Source organism: Anticarsia gemmatalis, chromosome 4 (genome assembly GCF_050436995.1).
Source record: "Anticarsia gemmatalis isolate Benzon Research Colony breed Stoneville strain chromosome 4, ilAntGemm2 primary, whole genome shotgun sequence".
In the NCBI taxonomy this organism is placed as follows: Eukaryota; Metazoa; Arthropoda; class Insecta; order Lepidoptera; family Erebidae; genus Anticarsia; species Anticarsia gemmatalis.
In genome coordinates, this window is record NC_134748.1 from 7,923,144 (window position 1) to 7,942,844 (window position 19,701).

A 19,701-nucleotide genomic window follows, 5' to 3' on the forward strand; every position below is an offset into this window, starting at 1 on the left:
TAAGGTAGGTAACAAAAAAAAGTAAGAATTATTTAGTCTATGAATGTAGATTTGTAAAAAAACTATGTTCACCATCAATTTCGAAATTCCGGCTGCAATAATCGTGAAAGACAAACAAAATAAAGTGTTGGCCGCTAACATTTTCCTTTATAAAAATGAATTGTAAATAACGTAAAAGAATCTAAAAACACAAGATGGTTTACGAGTCCATACCTCGTACAGTTCGGATTCTTCTACTTGGTGAACCTGGTGTCGGGAAAACCTCTCTTATACTTTCTCTTGTAACAGAAGAATTTACTGAACATGTACCACCGAAAGCGGAAGAAATTACAATCCCAGCTGATGTTACGCCAGAGCAAGTACCAACCAACATTGTCGATATTTGTGGTATGTATTTAATTTAGTCTTTCTGGTACACATTTGTGCATGTTAACTGTTCTTTACTATATGTTATTGGGAGGCTATCTTTATTTATTGAATGAAAGTCAAAATTATATGAACAACATTTTTCAAGGTTAAGGATAAGAGTGTGAAATTGTTGGAATTTTTGTGCCAAGTTTTGTAGAAAAATGTTGTCAAACTCTAATCAAACACAACAATGGATTACATAACAGAAATTGTTGATATACATATACACAATCAAGCCTAGATAAAGGAGAAAACCTATAATTACACATCTTGTATCTTTTGAGGATCTCCATGAAGCTGAATTGAACAATGACCTCATCTCTATTCTAGTCTCCAATTTATTTTAGAATATGAATATTTATGAGTTTATTATTAATTTAAATTTAGCTAAATCATAAATCTCTACAATAATGTTCCTTATATTCAGAAATACTTATCATTCTTCTTTAAATTGTTAGCTGCAGAGCAGACAGTGGAACAAGTGGCTGAAGAAATAGAACGGGCCCATGTGATATGTATTGTTTTCTCTGTGGACAGACAAGAGACATTGAACAAGATAGCATCCTACTGGTTACCATTTGTTAGAGAAAACTGCTCTGATGATTACAGAAAGCCTGTCATTCTTGTTGGAAACAAGATTGATTTAATTGATTATTCTATTATTGATGTAAGTTATATTTTTCCTTTCTAACAAAAGATATTCAATTCCAGTTATTATCTATTTAAGCCCAACCTGCACTTGGTCGGTGTGATGGATTTAAGACCTAACCATTGCCTCAATCTAGGATTAGACCCTTGCCCAGCAGTGGGATATAAATGGGTTAAATTTATTTATTTTACTTATCTATCTTCTATTTTAAATAAAATGACAGTTCCTAATAAATTGTTTTTATTTGTAGAATATTTGGGATATAGCTGAAGAATATCCAGAAGTTGATAGATGCATAGAATGTTCAGCAAAGTCGCTTGTCAATGTATCTGAAATGTTTTACAATGCACAAAAGGCAGTTCTGCACCCTATTAACCCTATTTATAATATTGAAGAGCAAGAGGTAACTATTTAGAGCTATATATTACGAGGCATAAGGTAATCCTACTTGGATGTAAGTACATACAAATTGTGACTAACATAATAATATTTTCTAGTTGACAGAAAAATGCAAAAGAGCTTTAACAAGAATATTCAAGATCTGTGATTTAGATGGAGATGGTGTTTTGGATGATTATGAAGTAACTATGTTTCAAAGGAAGTGTTTTGATTCTCCTCTGCAATTACAGGTATGTTTTTGTAATACATTGCAACACTGCAACACATCAAGGTCTTGTTACATACACACTATAAATGTAGCATTATTTCTAGCTGTTTGCTAATTATTATAATAAATATTACTCAGTCAGTTCATAATTAAATTAACATAGGAGTGTGTTTCATGTGAGACTAAGTTTTGACTGAATTATAAATAAACCTTATTTTCTTTTTCCAGGTTTTAGATGAAGTAAAGTCTGTAATTGCTCAAAACATTGCTGGCGGAATAGAAAATGATTGTATAACAATAAAAGGTTTTATTTTCTTACATTGTTTGTTCATACAAAGAGGAAGAAATGAAACTACATGGACAGTACTTCGCAAATTTGGATATGATGAAAGTTTAGAATTGACTCACAGTTATTTGTATGCTAAGTATGTATCATTATAATTCTAGAATGATTACCTCATTTAATATTAGACATACTTACAAACCATCATAATATTAACTACAGTAAGTGTTATAATAATATAATGTACATTGTACATCAATTGAGAAATTGGTGATGTTAAGAATTTTTCGCAAGATATAGAAAAGGTCAGTGGCGTAACTACAGGGTGGCAAGTCGGCAAAATGCCACGGGCCCTCAACCGGAATGGGGCCCCGATCAGAGGAGAATCCCCACTCCCAATTTTTTATTTATCATACATTTAAGTTTTTCATATTGGTGGGAAGGCGCCCATCCAATGAATTTGCCACGGGCCTCGAACGGTATAGTTACGCCACTGGAAAAGGCCATTCTTAGTTCTCATACAAATTAATAAGTATGCATTAATATTTAATGTTTTTATATATAATTTTATTTACAGTGTAAAAGTACCAGTAGGTTGTACATCTGAGTTATCATACAAAGGACAACAATTCTTAACCCAGTTGTTTGAGAAGTATGATAAAGACAAGGATGGTATGTTGAATCCAACGGAACTCAAAAATGTATTTTCGTGCTGCCCAAGAATACCATGGCATAACTTACGATATACTGTGCCCACAAATGATAAGGTATGTTCTGAGAATAATCACAAACACTACACTTGAGCCAACTTATCTAATAAAGTGCTTGTTTCATGATATGGTGTACTGAATCAGTATTATATTGTGTATTTTACATTTGCCTCTTTAGTATGTTTACCAGGGATGAAATGTGAAACAATCAATGGTTGGACAATAAATCTGAGCTCTGATAATGATCCAATAATACACATAATTTTAGCCAAAATCTGATAACAATCGCTGATTGTAATTGACAACTACAAATTTACATTGAATAATTTATCAACCTTGCAGGGATTTTTGACTCTTCAAGGATGGATGTGTCGTTGGACACTGATGACTTTGCTGGATTTGCAAAATACAAGTGCCTATCTAGCTTACCTCGGCTTCAATTTTTTAGAAAATGAAACCCAAAAGTCTGCTATACACAGTAAGTTTAAATGTTAAAACATTACTATATTATCGAATTTTCAAGAATACTGTTCATTCAATTATATTTTTGCAGTTACTCGGGAGAAAAAGGTTGACATTGCCAAAAAACAGTCCAGTCGAAATGTTTACCAATGTCATATTATTGGCCCAAGGTCATGTGGCAAGACGTCTATATGTAGAAGCTTTCTCGGCATAGCACATAAAGTAAGTTTTTTTACTTAATAATTAGCAGATTAATGTAAATAGAGATAAATTCTCATTTTTTGTTTTCAGAAAATAAAGCCTCATGCTAACGAAAGGGGTGATAGCAATACTTTGGAGAATAGTTGTATAAACACAGTATTGGTGTATGGTCAGGAGAAGTACTTAGTTTTAAAAGAGATACCAATCACCCGCGTCTCAGATCCTCTGCAGCCGCATGAAGTAAACTGTGATGTCGCTTGTCTGGTGTACGACGTCGGCGCGAGTCGCTCCTTTGAATATATCGCTAGAATTTATATTGTAAGTAATTTGTATTAACAATAATATATTGTTTAGCAATAAAAATCCATCATGGTTTTGATATACATTCTCTTTTTTACAGAAATACTTTGCAGAAAGTCATATTCCAGTTTTAATAGTGGGCACGAAGGGTGACGCGCTAATCGCCAGACAAGAATATATCCTCCAGCCTGATGTGTTCTGTAATAAGTATCAACTACTGCCACCACAGTTCTTTAATATTAGAGAAAATAAACACGACGTGTTCGTCAAACTTGCCACAATGGCCGCATTTCCGTAAGTAAACATTTGGATATTTTGTTATTTTATCATTATTTCAACATTATATCATACAATACAGTTGTTATAGATTTTAAATTAGGTAACTTAAAACTTATCTTCTACAAAACGAGCCACCTCATATCTATCTGTCAAAACTTAATGTTTATGGTCAGATTCCTCAACAGTTTATGCATCTGCCATGTGTTGTATAAGTTTTACTGTATTACTAATACTGTTTTATCAATGGGATAACCAAGATCACTAGAATTAGGTACTTGTTTGCGATACTGTTATTTTAATTGTCTTTGTCAGTCAATTTCAAGCTGCTTGGATTTTATTCAGCAAGCACAGGTAAGTAAGCCGTATGTCAAAAATTTGTTAAGTTGTCTGGTGCTACCATTCAAGTTATTTAATCGTATCTATGCGTTTCCAGACACTTGAAGCATTTTGCCAGCCTGACGGGAGATACATCGTCCTGGTGGAAGGCGGGTATCGGCGTCGCCGCTGCTACCGTCGTCGGGCTCGTCCTTATTAAGATTTTTAGCTTCCAAAAACGTTAGACTAGAATAGCAGCTGCAGCTACTTTTATTTTGTTGTACATAAGTATTGTTATGTATTAAAAATAGTATTGAATTCATGCTTGAAAAATTATTTAAGACCAAAGAAAGTAAAACTTGAATACGGATAGTATATTTTGTTTTCAGTTGTAAATAAAATAATTTTATTTCATTTGTTATTTTATTAACACGCTAAAGCTACAAGTTTTTGTGGGTCAGATAATCTAATCTATTTCTGCCATCCCGTATGTCTCCCGGAATAGGGTTACTACGGAGGTTTTCCTTGCCTTGAAATACTACATGCCGACTATTTACATTAGTCCCATATAATTACATCGAGTCTCCTGTTATAATGGGGCACGTTACCAACCTCCGGGCTAGTATCGAGAATAATCTAATAAGTAGAGAAATATTATAAAACATTGACTGAGCCGGAATCGAGCCCGAGACCTCGCGGTCATAAGTATACAGTACCACCTGGAGCACAGATTCTGTAAAAGTTTCGTCTATTCATAATATTAAGTGTGATGAGACTGCGAAGATGTACGTCAGGCTGGCCCGGCCCCATGGAATTTAATAATGAGATTGTTATCAATCCAATGTACCCGGGTATACTAATATAATTAACACCTTCATTTTCAATGTAACTCTTTTTAAAAGAAATTACGTGCACTTCTTAGTGGCCGGGCCAGCCTGGCGTTTTCAGCCCGGCCACCTTGTTTCCCACTAATCTACAAAAAATACTGGCAATATTGTGCTACAGATGAAATGTACCCTATAATTTATGCATATGTAACACAAAATCGAATCCTAAAATGCAATAGCATACGAAATATTAGCGGTTGCAGGTGGCCGGGCTGAAATTATTTCGTTAATATAAAACAGTAAAACTGCAACACCTACCAAAAACTAATACCAGTACATAATGAGATATAGAGATATAGAATACATGTAACGCTTTCATTTTAAATTATAATACATATTTAGAAAGAATAATTACTTGAAATTATATTTCAGCCCGGCCACCTAAAAGCGGTAATATTCCCTAAAATCTTATGCCAATTTGTACAGTAAAACCTGATACAGCTATGCAATGAAAGTTACATTCGTTTCGTTTTAGTCGTATACCTTTAAGCCTTCTGTTTGACTAGATTATCAAAATCTGAGAAACTTGCCGAAGAGTGACTATCATTTATTAACTAATTTCAGGACATTTGGTTTGTTGAGTGAAACAAAATGCGTTACTATGATATTTTTATTAATAAACTAAGTAGTATAAATCACACATAATAATTGTTGGATACATAATACCTAAACCTATATATATTTTCTCCGTTTTTGGCTTCACAACATAACCATACAAAGATAATAGTTCACAGACGCTACCACCGATTTTTAGACGGCGCCTGTGTCGCGTCCCAACCTAAGTCGTGAGATATTTTCCCCGAGTAGACAGAATAGATGCGCAAGAGCCGTGTAGTTATCAACACTTCTGACATAATATTTTACGTTTTAATATTACTCTGAGTGTAAAAGGAGAATGCTCAAAAAAAACCCAGGCTGTACACAAAAGTTATGTAACTCAAAAAATTAGTTATACTGTGTAATTGAATTCCCAATGTTTACCTCCATCAAATTCGATGGCTGAACATACTATTTTGCTATAACTTTTCAGTAGGGGTTTTCAATATATTTTTATATTTTTTAAATAAGTTACCTATATAAATGTTTAATCTTTTTTGAGTCACACATTTTTAATATAGGTATGTAACTGAGTTACAAATTAAAAATATTAAAAAATATATTTTTGAAAAATGAGTCATCATCACCAGGTCATATATGTCCCCACCGAGGGGCACGAGCCTCCCCTCTTAACAAAGAGGAGGATCAGGCCTTAGTCCACCACACTGGTCTAATGCGGGTTGGCAGACAATTGGAGGGCTATTATAAGGTAGAAAAGTGTTGTCATGGTGGTAGATTGCTAGCCTATAGCCTATGAAGCACCAAACCCTTCCATCCCTCTACTGACTTTTGCAGTATGCACGGGAAGAAATGCAGCTGGCACCCTCTATGTACTATGTAGTGATAGAATATAATTATTTTATTGTTAATTATTTTTTAAAAATCACAGTTCCATTAAAATTAATTATTTATTAGTATTAGATATTTACTTATACAATTATATTATTCAAAAAATTATCATTGTGATGAATGTTTGAAAAATAATTATTTTTTAAATTCACCTTTTAAATAGTAGATACTTAATAGCAAAAAATAGTATTTAGCCATCGAATTTGATAGAGGCGAATATCTAAAATTGAATCACTCAGTATCACTAAAATTCTGAGTTACACACCGTTTGTGTACGGCCTGGGTTTTTTTCCCATACATTTTGAGCATTCTCCTTTGATCAGTTGTTGCAGTGTAGTTGTTTGTGAAACTGTGATTTTTTACCAAGGTATAATAAGTATTTAACCAAAAATTATCTTCTAATATTCTGAATGAATGAATGTTCGATGTTAAGGTAATATTGATATTACTATAATTTTTTGATAACTGTGTTATTATCAATGTGTAACCTTTTTTTACATTATTTATAATTAACAATTGTTATAGTACCTAATTAATATAAGTACAAAAGTTGTCTAACTAATTTCAAAAATGATTATTAAAAAAATATGACAATTACCAATTTTGTTTCACTCAACAAACCAAATGTCCTGAAATTAGTTAATAAATGATAGTCACTCTTCGGCAAGTTTCTCAGATTTTGATAATCTAGTCAAACAGAAGGCTTAAAGGTATACGACTAAAACGAAACGAATGTAACTTTCATTTCATACCTGTATCAGGTTTTACTGTACAAATTGGCATAAGATTTTAGGGAATATTACCGCTTTTAGGTGGCCGGGCTGAAATATAATTTCAAGTAATTATTCTTTCTAAATATGTATTATAATTTAAAATGAAAGCGTTACATGTATTCTATATCTCTATATCTCATTATGTACTGGTATTAGTTTTTGGTAGGTGTTGCAGTTTTACTGTTTTATATTAACGAAATAATTTCAGCCCGGCCACCTGCAACCGCTAATATTTCGTATGCTATTGCATTTTAGGATTCGATTTTGTGTTACATATGCATAAATTATAGGGTACATTTCATCTGTAGCACAATATTGCCAGTATTTTTTGTAGATTAGTGGGAAACAAGGTGGCCGGGCTGAAAACGTCAGGCTGGCCCGGCCACTAAGAAGTGCACGTAATTTCTTTTAAAAAGAGTTACATTGAAAATGAAGGTGTTACATATATTAGTATACCCGGGTACATTGGATTGATAACAATCTCATTATTAAATTCCATGGGGCCGGGCCAGCCTGACGTACATCTGCGAAGAGAGTCCAGCAGTTTTCTAAGTATCAGAGTGAATTCAAGTGTATCAAAACTAGATCAAGATCAGAAAAATAACAATCTAGGGATAACACTGTTCTCTAATGTTGAGGGGTTAAATAATTACTATTAAGACATTTTATCCTCAAGACGTTACAGTTATCGAGTTTGAAAAATAATAATAAATGTGAGTTCGTCATTTGTATAGTAAAATGGGGATGTTTAATAAAACAAAACAAATGTAAGTTCTATAATATCTTATTTACTAGATGCATTACAAGATTAAAAACACATTTCAACCCTTACATATCTGGTATCAATTGAAACAGACTGCTTGAGAAATTCATTTTAATCAAGATTTTTGGTTCTAACATATTCTCTATGTTAAAATCGTAGTCTGATGCTATATAGTAGAAAAAAGCTCATGTCAACATGTTATATAATTATAACATTATCATAATGTAATACAACCGTTGGTAAGATAGTCAATGAAATTACCAATTGTAAATGAGTAATTCAAATGAAAAGGTGGTGTAATTCATTTTCACTAAGCCTCCTACGATTTCTGTCAATCATTGTGAACAGTAATATTCATAATTGGTATTTTATTAATTCATGAATTATCAAGACTAGTTGTGTATGCAAAATAATTAGTTTTTCGAATTTATTTCTCATGGATTTAAATTTATAATTAGAAAAGACAGTAATCATAAGCGCCTGTGATATTGACTAAAACGCCACTTTACCTACACCCTTTCAGTCAAAAAATATACAAACCAGCTTAATTTATAGAATAGACCTAAGCAACCTACTTATTAATACGGTCTCTGCCGATCCCTTCCTCTGAAACAAGAAATAATGATTAAAATTTTACATCAATTAAAATTTAACCATCCAATTTGAAACAGTCTCTGTACAGTAACGTATAGTGAAATGATGATAATTACCCGCCCTCGCCTCTCATCGCACCGCCACCGCTGCCGCGGTCGCCGCCGCCTCCGCCGTACCCGCGCCTGTCGCCGCCGCGGTCTCCGCCACGGTCGCCGCCGCGACCGCCGCCCCACCCACCGCGGTCACCACCTCCTCGACCGCCGCGTCCACCGCGACCGGGAGGACCGCCACCACCGCCGCGGCCGCCACCACCGCCACCGCCTCCAGACGGTGGCGGACCACCACCGGCTCCTTCAGGTTTTTCCTCGTTGCACCTATTGCAGGACTTTCTCCATGAAAAGTTAGTGTTTCCGCAACTCGGGTTCGGGCATCTCCAGTCTCCTGCTCTATTTCCGCTGGGCGGTCCGCCTCCGCCGCCACCGCCAGCACCGCCTCCGCCGCCGCCGCCACCGCCGCCGCCTCTGCCGCCCGGGCCGCCGCCACGACCTCCGCCTCCTCCGCCTCGGCCGCCACGGAAGCCGCCGCCTCCGCCTCCTTTATTACCACCCCAAGTATTTTGACGTTGAGCGAGAGATACTTTAATCGTAGCTCCGTTGAAATCTTTTCCGTCAAACCACTGAATAGCTGAAGAAGCAGCATTCGAATCTTCGTAGGTGACAGTGGCTTCGCCCTTTGGTTGGCCAGTAGCTTTATCTTTGTACATCCACACCTTGGGTCGTTGAGTTTTCTTGTCGGTCTACAAACAAATACATATTTTTTATTATTTTGTTGTTACAGTATAATATACAACACAATTGCATTTTATGAAATTTGAATTAGTTTAGTGTAATGTCAAAATAAAGGTTTTACACTAAATGCGTATATTTTGAAAGTATTTCCACAATCAACCAAGACATAGCTGATAGAGGCGGCGGATATTTTGTTTTATTTTGTGTTGTGAAGTAAATTAAAGATTAACCTTAATAATGCCGATCGATCCAAAGTGCTGGCATAATTCTTCTTCAGTAGTAGATGGATTCATGCCCTGGATAAAAACGGTATCCTCTTGCGTAACCATATCGCCCCCACCCCGGTCACCACCGTAACCACCGCCGCCACCTGTTGAAAAAGTTTATTTAGCTGCTGTTGTTTTTCACTAATTTGCTATTTAGGACTTACATTGTTTAATTTGTAAATGTGAAATTGAACCGGTAAGGGTATTGCTAGGTGTACAATTCACAACAAGTTATACCCATTCTCAACACTAACGTTCATGTAGCACAGGTATCGAACCCGTGGCAGACGGCGTACATTTAATGTGCCAACCGACAAATTTTACCAACATTTCCACACTTTCGTAACCTTTTTGATATGCAATAAACTGTGTTTATTATTGAAGAATATTTTACCAAATAACCTTAGGAATACCACAACGCAAAATTTATACAATACATCGATAAATTTTCATTTAGTCGATTTAAATTACGTTACCAAAACTATTTTGTATATCCTAAATCCAATTCGTAGATCGCCAAACCATAAATCCCGTAGGACATCATGATATTGATATTTAAAACCCTCATTGTCTTTAAAACACTTAAATTTCAGTTAGGGCTGCCAAAACGATATACATGTTTCTGGTATATTTTAAACCATGAATAACAATATCATTTCTTATAACACTAATACCAGTAACATTGCCGACACAACACTAAACGCATGTATGGTTTTCGGTAAGCACAGGAGCACACGACCTTTGACGGTAGAAAACTGTTTCGTGGACACAAACATTCATTTTCATCCTATTTGAATACATATTCGACGGGATGGTTGGACCACTTGGTTACGCCTGTTGTTATCTGCTGACGACCCTCATGTATCACCTTATTTTTACGATCTATTTCTTTCACCGAATAATAGCTAATATCCTATACAAATGTTATCAGTTGAACTAAAACGGATTTGATTAGAGTAGGTACATTTGTTTTTACGAAAAATAAAAGTAAAAATTATAGTGACGCATAATAACGGCAATAAGTATCTATGTAAATCTCTCATTGCCTTGGATAAATAAAAATATACACATCTTATTGTAACACGTTGTTTTGTCAGGAGACGGAACCTCATCACCACACTTATTACCAGTGAACTAATAGAATACCAGGATTGGCAGCCCTTAAATAATTACATACAAATTAATAAAATGTTAACAGCACCGCTCGCTCATCGCGAGGAGCTTTACCTTTATTATAACCACCCCCCCTGCCGCCGCCACTAAAACAATAAGAACAGCGTTTAGTACACTGGGCAGGCTGGGGACACACTGAACGTAGCACGTAGATTGACCGACACCTAGGTACACTTTATGTGACCCTTAGTCCATGTGTTGCATCCTTTTCTTTACCATAACGTTTAATACCTTGAAAATCTTAGAACATTGTTTGATGATGTTATTATTGCAGTAAGTTTGACACATGCATGCTAGCGGGTACAGTAGTGATAATACAAAAAAAGACTTAAATTATATTAATGCGTAAGTAAAACAATCTTGTCGAAAATTGCATTCAACTGATTGCAATGTTCGCCAAAACTGTGAACTACCATTACGATTAATTTATAATATAATTATGTATACCATTCACTACCTAACACGTGAGAATATAAGTTTTCAGCCACATTTATATCATAATAAAATAATGTGGAAGTATTTCCCTAATGCTCGCTGAAGTATTTCATTCTTAGAACACCAATGATAAATACAAATATCCTTCTTTCAAAACTATAATAACGATAATAAAATATTTCGTTAAATAGGTAGGAATGTGTACATAATTAAATGAACTATTAATACTATAAACCTAAATTTACTAAACATTATGACAAAATGATCGCATATGCTGATATATAGAACTAAATTGCATAAAATAACATACCCTGGTAGGTGCTCAATAGGATTAAACTTAGCTACTTAAACACAAGGTTTTTACTCTTAGGATCAATGGCGTACTCGGGTAACTTATTTGATAAAGGAAGTGACAGCAAAACCATGAAAATTACATTCATCCTGATATGCTAACTGATACTTTTCAGAAGGCAAATGTGGGGCTTAAAGTGGGTCTTAATGCTGTCTTTAATTTGATTATAGTCAAAAAGTAATGTTGGTAAAATTAGTTAAAAACAAATAACTACAAGGCTATTGATTATTTTAGTTGTCCGTCGATGTGATCGTAATTTGAGCTGCAAAGCTAAATTCTATGCAGGTATACACTATGCAACGAAAACTGTGAAAATGCTATTATTTGATAGTCATATCCTTCTGGTTCTATAGCAGCATAGTATCTAACACAACAAGTATTTTGCATAATAATATACTGTACATTGTTTTATGTATATTACACAGTACTTCTAACTTATGGCAATGTATATTAACCACATCTGAACTTTTAATCTAGAGTCAGTGATCAGCATCATAGAATTTCCTCGTGTTCTCTTGTGTTGGTGATATTATCATACTTCAACCTTACAAGGAATGCAACTTACAATACTGATTATATACATAATTCTATATATTATATACTAACACACTTATCACAAGTCTGTTTTTGACAATTTACCAATCTTCAACAATGTGAAGTTTACAGTTGTAAGCCTGACACTTTAAACCATGGATATGCCAACCATTAGAAATACTGATAAAATCCTTGTATAACATTTGTTCTCCCACTATTTTCAATAACCTATCTTCAGTAAGTAGTAATTCTAGTGCATGGTCATGTTAATTCCTATTCCTTATTATTAAATAATTTAATGCATAATAGGTAAAATAACATCTAAACTTACTGAGGAACAGTTGTTTGAATATTGAATGTACCCTAAATGTAATAAAGTTTCACATAATATTTACCAAGTCCCATTACTTAAAAATCAATAAAATCAGCAGACATAATTTTAAGTTCTAATTTCTTGTTTTCCTTATGCAAATGTACTATACAATACACTTAGGGACTATGTATATAAAACCAATTACACCATTATGTTATGATGGATTGTTTTAACCAATAGGCAACACACTGATAATGACACAATATGACTTTTTTGTAACACTAAGCTTCAATAGAAATAAGACGCACAATATTTTATTTTGAAGAATATAGTTGATCTCACCATCCACTCTTTGGACCAATTGTTGCAGTGACCTTCAAGTAGACTTACATCCAGTACCTTGAAGACTTAGGCTGATGATGGCAACAAAGTTTTAAAAAACCATTTATCATAATTGGCAAAATAATTGTAGCAATACATATGGACTCTTTTAAATCACACTCTGAACCTTTTGTAGAATTATCTCTTGATGAATGTAGCTCTTTTTGGCAACTTGAGAGTAAAGTAGAGGTAACAACACAACTAAAGCACTTGTACCACTGCTGACATGTAAGTAGTTATGCTACATACTTGTTGAAAACCCTGATAACAACCTGATATGCACTGGACTAAAATAAATGTTACATTTGTAATGAGGCTATTTTTGGTCTTGAAATTTCTTGATAGCTCTGCAGTACATTTCTATAGGTGGCTGATGTAAGTCTTGGGCACTACATGAGCATAAGCGGTAGATTCCTTTATAGTTCTTTGCCTATGGGACAAGTGCCTTAGTGCTAGTCTTCTTTAATACCATTATCATTATTTAAAAAATAGTAAGCAGTGTTGACACTTACCCATATCCTCCATCTCTATTCCCCCCGTCTCTATTGTAGCTTGATCGGTCGCCACCTCCATATCCTCCCCGATCTCCACCACCAGAGTATCCTTGTCTGTCCCTGTCTCGGTCTCCACCCCCATAGTTAGAGCCTCCGCGGTCTCCGCCACCTCCATAGTAGTTACTACCACGGTCACCTCCACTCACATTATATCCACTGCTGCTGTTACGGTCATAGCCACCGCTACCATAGTTGGAATCATAGCTTTGGCCATAATTATTTCCTGATTGATTGCTTCCATAGGAATTGCCACCTAATAATAAATATATCAGACTTCAATTAATAGGCTTGTTTGCTAGTAACATCATGTTATAGATAATATAATATATAATTAATAATTAGACAACAAAAATTTAATAATAATAATATTATTTGAGATATCCTAGAGTAGTTAAATAATTTTGAATGACTTGTCATGTGTTGTGAGTGATATATAACAAGTAAAAAAGTCTTACTCTAAATAATTATACATTTCTGCCTGCATCTTTTGTCGTACTCTTAGACCAAATAGCTATCTAATGTTTTTGATCTAACAATAACAATAATAACTTGAATTTTGGCAGTAAAAAATTTGATAGCTAAACATGACATGGCGGCTAGGTAACTCATATTGTTATTTAGACGGCGTGCGTTTCCTACATGATGCCTATACAGTTAAATTGAAGAGCAATAAAATAAATGAACTGTATACCAGTCCCATAGCTGTGGTGGGATTCCTGGTACATCATAGCCAGAGCCAAAGGTGCGTCGCAATCATAAGATTTCAGGAAGAGGAAAATACGTACAAAATTGAGTTATAACCTCACCTGAATTTTGTGGATTCCAATCTTGGCCTTGGCTTGGAGGGTAGCTCCCTTGGTTATAGTTTTGTCCAGAACCGTAGTTATTGTCATTAGAAGCCATTGTGGGTGGTGGTACAGAATATTGGGCTGAATAACCGCCACCACTGTAATCGCCGGCTGTAAAATGGATTTCCAGTTACTATAAATTACAGTGTATTGTATTGCAGATTTGTAAAGATAAACACTTACGATCACCCATTCTTGAAAAGCAAGTTTATATTCAACAACTTAAACTAAACTCCTCTAACTTCGGAAATTAGCAGCGGTTCGATCCACGCCACGCTACAGCGAAACAGAGTTGCCAGACTTGTCAGCTGCCATTTGCTGTTAGCTGTAAGACTAATTTTAATTGATGGAAATACCTATAGACAAGAAACAAATCGACTCATATATCCGATTTATATATAAAATTGTATCCGAAAATTAATATCCGACATCCCTAGTTTAAATCATAGACACTAGAAGACAAGTGTCAAAATTGACTTTAAATAGGCAGGCTTCACTTGCGATTTCTTTTCGCTAATAATTCTCTGTTAATTAGTTAGAAAATCTGTTTGTTGGCACAAATTTTAACCGTTTATTATATAAAACTGAATAACGTACACTGTAAACATATCGTTTGACAATAGGGTCTTTTTGCAGCATTGTAATATCGTGATATCACCAGGTCATTGAAATTTCGCGCTTAACAATCAAAATTGGAAAATGTCTTCATATGTTGATATGAGCTTAGAAGATATTATTAAAAAAAAGAGAGAAAATGCAAGGTATCGTAGCATTATTAACATTTATGTTATTGTCTTGCATTTGCGACCCAATTGTTATCTTGTACTTCAGACTTTATAACATACATACTCAATTCTTACAGAGATAAAAGAACTAAAATCAAACCGCAGCCGCAAAACAAATTTAAACAAATAACTGATGCTAGGAATAAAATCATATTGAAAAAACGAACTCAGATAACAGATGCGAGAGATAAACTTGCCGAGCTGGCGAAGCAAAAAGATGCACGTCTCAAATTGGAGAAATTGCGTCAAGAAAGAGTAAGTGGTTTAGCGTAACTACCATGCTATATGATTTTTAAATGTGTAAATGAATTTATAAAGTACCGTAAAACGGGGTGAATAGAAACAATTTTCAACTTTGTCCTAAAAATTTGAAGCGAATAACTTGTTATTTTTATTGTCAGGTTGTTTTATATCATGTCCGGCGCCATGAAGAAAGAGTTAAAACCATATTTGTCCAAAAATATGCATAGTTTTACGATATTTCATTAAAAAAATGGTCAATTTCTATTCACCCAGCGATAGGGGTGAATCGAAACGACCAAAGGGGTGAATGGAAAAATTGTGTTTTAAAACGTTTTTTCAGTTAACAATATTGTATCTTTATAGATAAATATACACCTAAAGAGATAAACACTCCAAACAACTCATTAGAAAAGAAATTCCACTTTAAATCCAAAGTTTTGAAAAAAATGTATGGACCATTAAGGCATTCGAGGACGGTTGACTTTGAAGCAATTTTTTGGGTATAAATATCAATTTAAACATTTAAACAATTATGACACCGCAGAGAAGTAATATCGACGTGTAATCATTTCAAATTTGAACAAAATTCTTAAACGAGGAGTACTCAAACATTGGGCTTGAAAACTTTCCTGATTTTTTTTCTATTCACCCCGCAAATTCTATTCACCCCGTTTTACGGTAATCAGTGCTTAGAAATTGCAATTCTGTTCTATTCACTACTTGTACTGTTTGAATACAGTAATGATATTAGTAACAAATGAAAGACCTGTTAGTACAGTTATTTTTAGCTAATTAATAAGAAGGTACTACTTCATTTCAAAGCAGAAAAATACATATAGCAACTTTATGACAAAACATTGACAAGAAATAATAATCTACTGAGTAAAATTTGTAGAATACATAATATATTCACCATCCTGAATCAACAATATGATTTTTGTGTGCAGGGTCAAATTCCAGGACAAAACAGAAATCTTTTCCAAACCCGTGGAGAAAGAAAGTTTTCCAGGGCAGCACTGAAAAATGAGAGAGGTATTTCATGTGCTCTTTCATAAATTTTCAAAAAGAATAATGATGCATGTGACAATACAAACAAAAGGCTGGAAAGCTATCAACCATCTTTTTTGTCTACCTTATTTATTTGTCTTATGGTTTGTCATCAACCTAGTGTTAAAGTTAAAGCCACCTAAGGGCCCTTGATGGCTTAACAAGTTACTGTAATCTTAATTCAATTGATAATAATCAGGACACCACAGAATTTGAATGAACTATATACATGCTCTAATAAGCATGAAGACTGCTGATTCAAAATCTACTAAGACTGTGGAAAGACCAACCTCAAAACCTATGAATGGTTTTATAACCAATTAACTATTTGTTTAGTAACTAGTGCCTCAAAAATAATTACTGATTTGATTTATTTTAACAAATACTATGGTATATTTTACCATTTTCCATTCAGCATCTGAGTCTCAAATTGATTTAAATCTTTATGGACTATTAACCTAAAACCTATTGACATAAAACCTATATAATTTGACTCAAAACATAATTAGATTTGAGTCTACTATTTGGGGATTATACAAATATTATTTTGTTTGATGTTGGAAAAACAACCTATGCATGTAGTATTATCCAATGTGGCACTTTTTATTTCTTGTTTGTATTATTTCAGTGTTTACAGACTCCTCAAGACAAGTAGTTTCTCAACCTCTGCATGTCTCCAAGTTGGTTCAGAAACGTCAGCTCAATGTTGGGAGACAACTCAATGTGGGAAGGCAACTCAACACTGGTAAGCAGTTCGGTGCTGGGAGGCAGCTCACTACTGGAAGAAACCATACTGGAAGACAGCAGCTCAACACTGACAAGTTTTCTGAAGGCAGATCTATTGGGAAACCAAACTTCCATGGTATAATATTCATAATTTTATCCTATAGGAATTCTAGTTTCTTTTTTAAAATTATGTTATATTTGAGTGATCTTTTACATTAAGCTTTAGGTTTAAAACTATCTAGCCACCTTGCCAAAGTTAAAATAATACTACACAACAATATCATTCTGTCACCAAATGCACTTTAAATATGTTTGTACATTACAATAGTCTTTATTTACACAGTTATTACAACAGATGGAATAATGGCTGAAATGTAATCAAATGGTAATATAGAAACTCTTGAATCATGTTGATAACGATTTAACTGTATTTTTGTTTTAGATTTTAAAAGCTCACAAAAAATCAAACCTATTATTAGAACAGTTGAAAATGACATTGAAATAATAGATGACCCTATGGATGTTGAATATGTACCTCCAAAACAGATGTTAGCAAATCGCCAAACAAGCTTGCAGCTCAAAATTATTACTCACAATAATGATATGCATGAAAATAGGATTGCAACAATTCACAGGTAATTAATAATGTTGCAAAGATAAATTACTTATGTTTATATGTATATTTCACTATTAAGATCTCAATTGTATTTTGTGTTTTAGATCTGCTCTTACAGAAAAAGAAAAAAGCCCACCAAGACCTCCATCTATTCTTAAAAAACGTCCAATGGCAGCTTTAAAGAGTGACACAAAAGTGCAGCCAGTTGAGAAACCTGCCTTAGAGTTCAGAATTATTGTGAGCAATTTAAGGAACACTGTAACTGCAGGGGATATTGAGGTGAGCTTATTTTTGACAACAACATTATTCTTCCCATTTAAAAAATAATTATCTGAACATAGATTTTAGTGTTCAGTATGAAGTTTCAATATATTATTATGTTTGTTACAGGAGTTGTTTGGGGATGTTGGTGGTATGCTGGAGTCCCGCTTGGTTCGAACTGGCACTGCTGAAGTTATTTACAAAACACAAGAAGATGCCCAGAGAGCTGTTGATCTGTATCACAACAGACAATTAGATGGTCAGCCAATGAACTGTCTCCTTGTGACACCAAGATCAACTGCCCCAGCCGCACGGTAAATATCACATCAAAATAAAACTAATATATTGGTTGAAGCCTGTGATCTCACAAGCATTTTTTTATTTATTGACAACTTGTGCATTTATGAGCATGTAAAATTTTATTTGGTTTCAGGAACAGCAGCAAACCTGCACTATACAGCACAAATTCTAATGTGGAACCTGATATCTCTACTTTCCATAAAGTGCTATTCAGTAATTTGTAAATTGTATACTCAAGTATAATTTTGCTACAACAGCATCAGTCAGTGCATAATATGCATATTGTTTATTTGTAATTGTGCAGTATAATAATTAAGATTTGCTGTTTATAAACAATATCTATAGTAATCACATAATAGTAAAACAACCTCATAATTTTCCATAATACTACTATATCAGTTCTATAAATTCTTATTGGATGTATTGCATGGGGATAAGTTGTTGTAATCACATAAAATACCTTTGACTATGGTTTTGTGTTATGTTGTTTGAAATATTATTCTAAAGTTAGGTACCTATATTTAAGATGTACTTAGAGTTTCTTGACACTACTATGATGGTGCGAGTTAAGTGAAACATATTTCTTTACATCGCGTCACTATGGGTAGGCATTAATATTGGCAGCATAAAGCACATGACTTCTTTAGTAGAAAACCTTATTTTGTAACAGCAAAAATGGTTAACATCGTATCTTAATAATTTGTGGTCATAAGATTTCCCCATTGTGTTTTACTACTCAAATCAGCGCCAGCGTACGGAGTGGTGCTGAGTATTCTTTACGACTATCATTCTGCTCTACGCATCGACTTCCTCCGTCTACGGCCTGATACCGTGTATAACCCCGTTTCCATACTCACTGCTACTTTAAAAATCTAGTTTGTATCAATGTATATCACGTAGTTTTTATTATAATGATGTTTCATTTCTGATTGCGTAAATATATGATTTTTGAACTGATAGTAAATAGTGTGTAATATTAGAAAGGTATTTTTAACAATTTAACACTAAATGCCTGGTAAATGAGAATAAAAATATTGAAATGTCAACTTTTTTTTGTGTTATTTCTCCACTTTTACTTTTAAGATGTGTACGCCTAATCATGGAGCCAGTAAATTATTTTAAAGGAACCTCATACCACAATATGATTTTATAAGTATTCAGCTAACAATCTACACTAATATTATAAAGCTCAAGAGTTTGTTTGTTTGAACGCGCTAATCTCAAGAACTACTGGTCCAATAAATTAGAAAAATTATTTCAGTGTTAGATAGCCCATTTATCGAAGAAGACTATAGGCTATATATTATCATGTTACGACCAATAGGAGCAGTGATCATAATGACTCTCATGTGTCACGTAAGCGAACTTGCGTGGGTCAGCTAGTAAAAATATAACTGCACAT

At 34.1% G+C, this 19,701-nt stretch overlaps 3 protein-coding genes across 4 annotated transcripts; 2 read left to right on the top strand and 1 right to left on the bottom strand.

The window, feature by feature from the left end:
- Window positions 1-21: 21 nt before the first annotated feature.
- On the top strand, window positions 22-4,628 carry Miro (mitochondrial Rho GTPase). Of its 2 annotated transcripts, XM_076113529.1 has the most exons (12): window positions 22-387; window positions 867-1,075; window positions 1,308-1,460; window positions 1,555-1,686; window positions 1,893-2,089; window positions 2,525-2,714; window positions 3,000-3,135; window positions 3,211-3,341; window positions 3,411-3,638; window positions 3,721-3,914; window positions 4,212-4,250; window positions 4,333-4,628. In XM_076113529.1, exons 1-12 carry the CDS (start codon window positions 195-197, stop codon window positions 4,457-4,459), a joined length of 1,929 nt encoding a protein of 642 aa, XP_075969644.1. In that variant the 5' UTR covers window positions 22-194; the 3' UTR covers window positions 4,460-4,628. The 2 variants fall into 2 exon arrangements, with proteins under 2 accessions (XP_075969644.1, XP_075969645.1); XM_076113530.1 differs by lacking the exon at window positions 4,212-4,250 and having other exon boundaries at window positions 23-387.
- Window positions 4,629-8,086: 3,458 nt separating this feature from the next.
- On the bottom strand, window positions 8,087-14,665 carry caz (FUS RNA binding protein cabeza). The gene is made up of 7 exons (XM_076113531.1): window positions 14,505-14,665; window positions 14,280-14,432; window positions 13,432-13,726; window positions 10,959-10,990; window positions 9,696-9,835; window positions 8,794-9,473; window positions 8,087-8,689 (listed from the first exon to the last, which is right to left on the bottom strand). Exons 1-7 carry the CDS (start codon window positions 14,512-14,514, stop codon window positions 8,662-8,664), a joined length of 1,338 nt encoding a protein of 445 aa, XP_075969646.1. The 5' UTR covers window positions 14,515-14,665; the 3' UTR covers window positions 8,087-8,661.
- Window positions 14,666-14,797: 132 nt separating this feature from the next.
- On the top strand, window positions 14,798-19,345 carry LOC142972427 (uncharacterized). Its single transcript, XM_076113535.1, has 8 exons — window positions 14,798-15,082; window positions 15,184-15,361; window positions 16,297-16,381; window positions 17,025-17,258; window positions 17,565-17,757; window positions 17,843-18,017; window positions 18,129-18,313; window positions 18,433-19,345. Exons 1-8 carry the CDS (start codon window positions 15,021-15,023, stop codon window positions 18,521-18,523), a joined length of 1,203 nt encoding a protein of 400 aa, XP_075969650.1. The 5' UTR covers window positions 14,798-15,020; the 3' UTR covers window positions 18,524-19,345.
- Window positions 19,346-19,701: the final 356 nt, after the last annotated feature.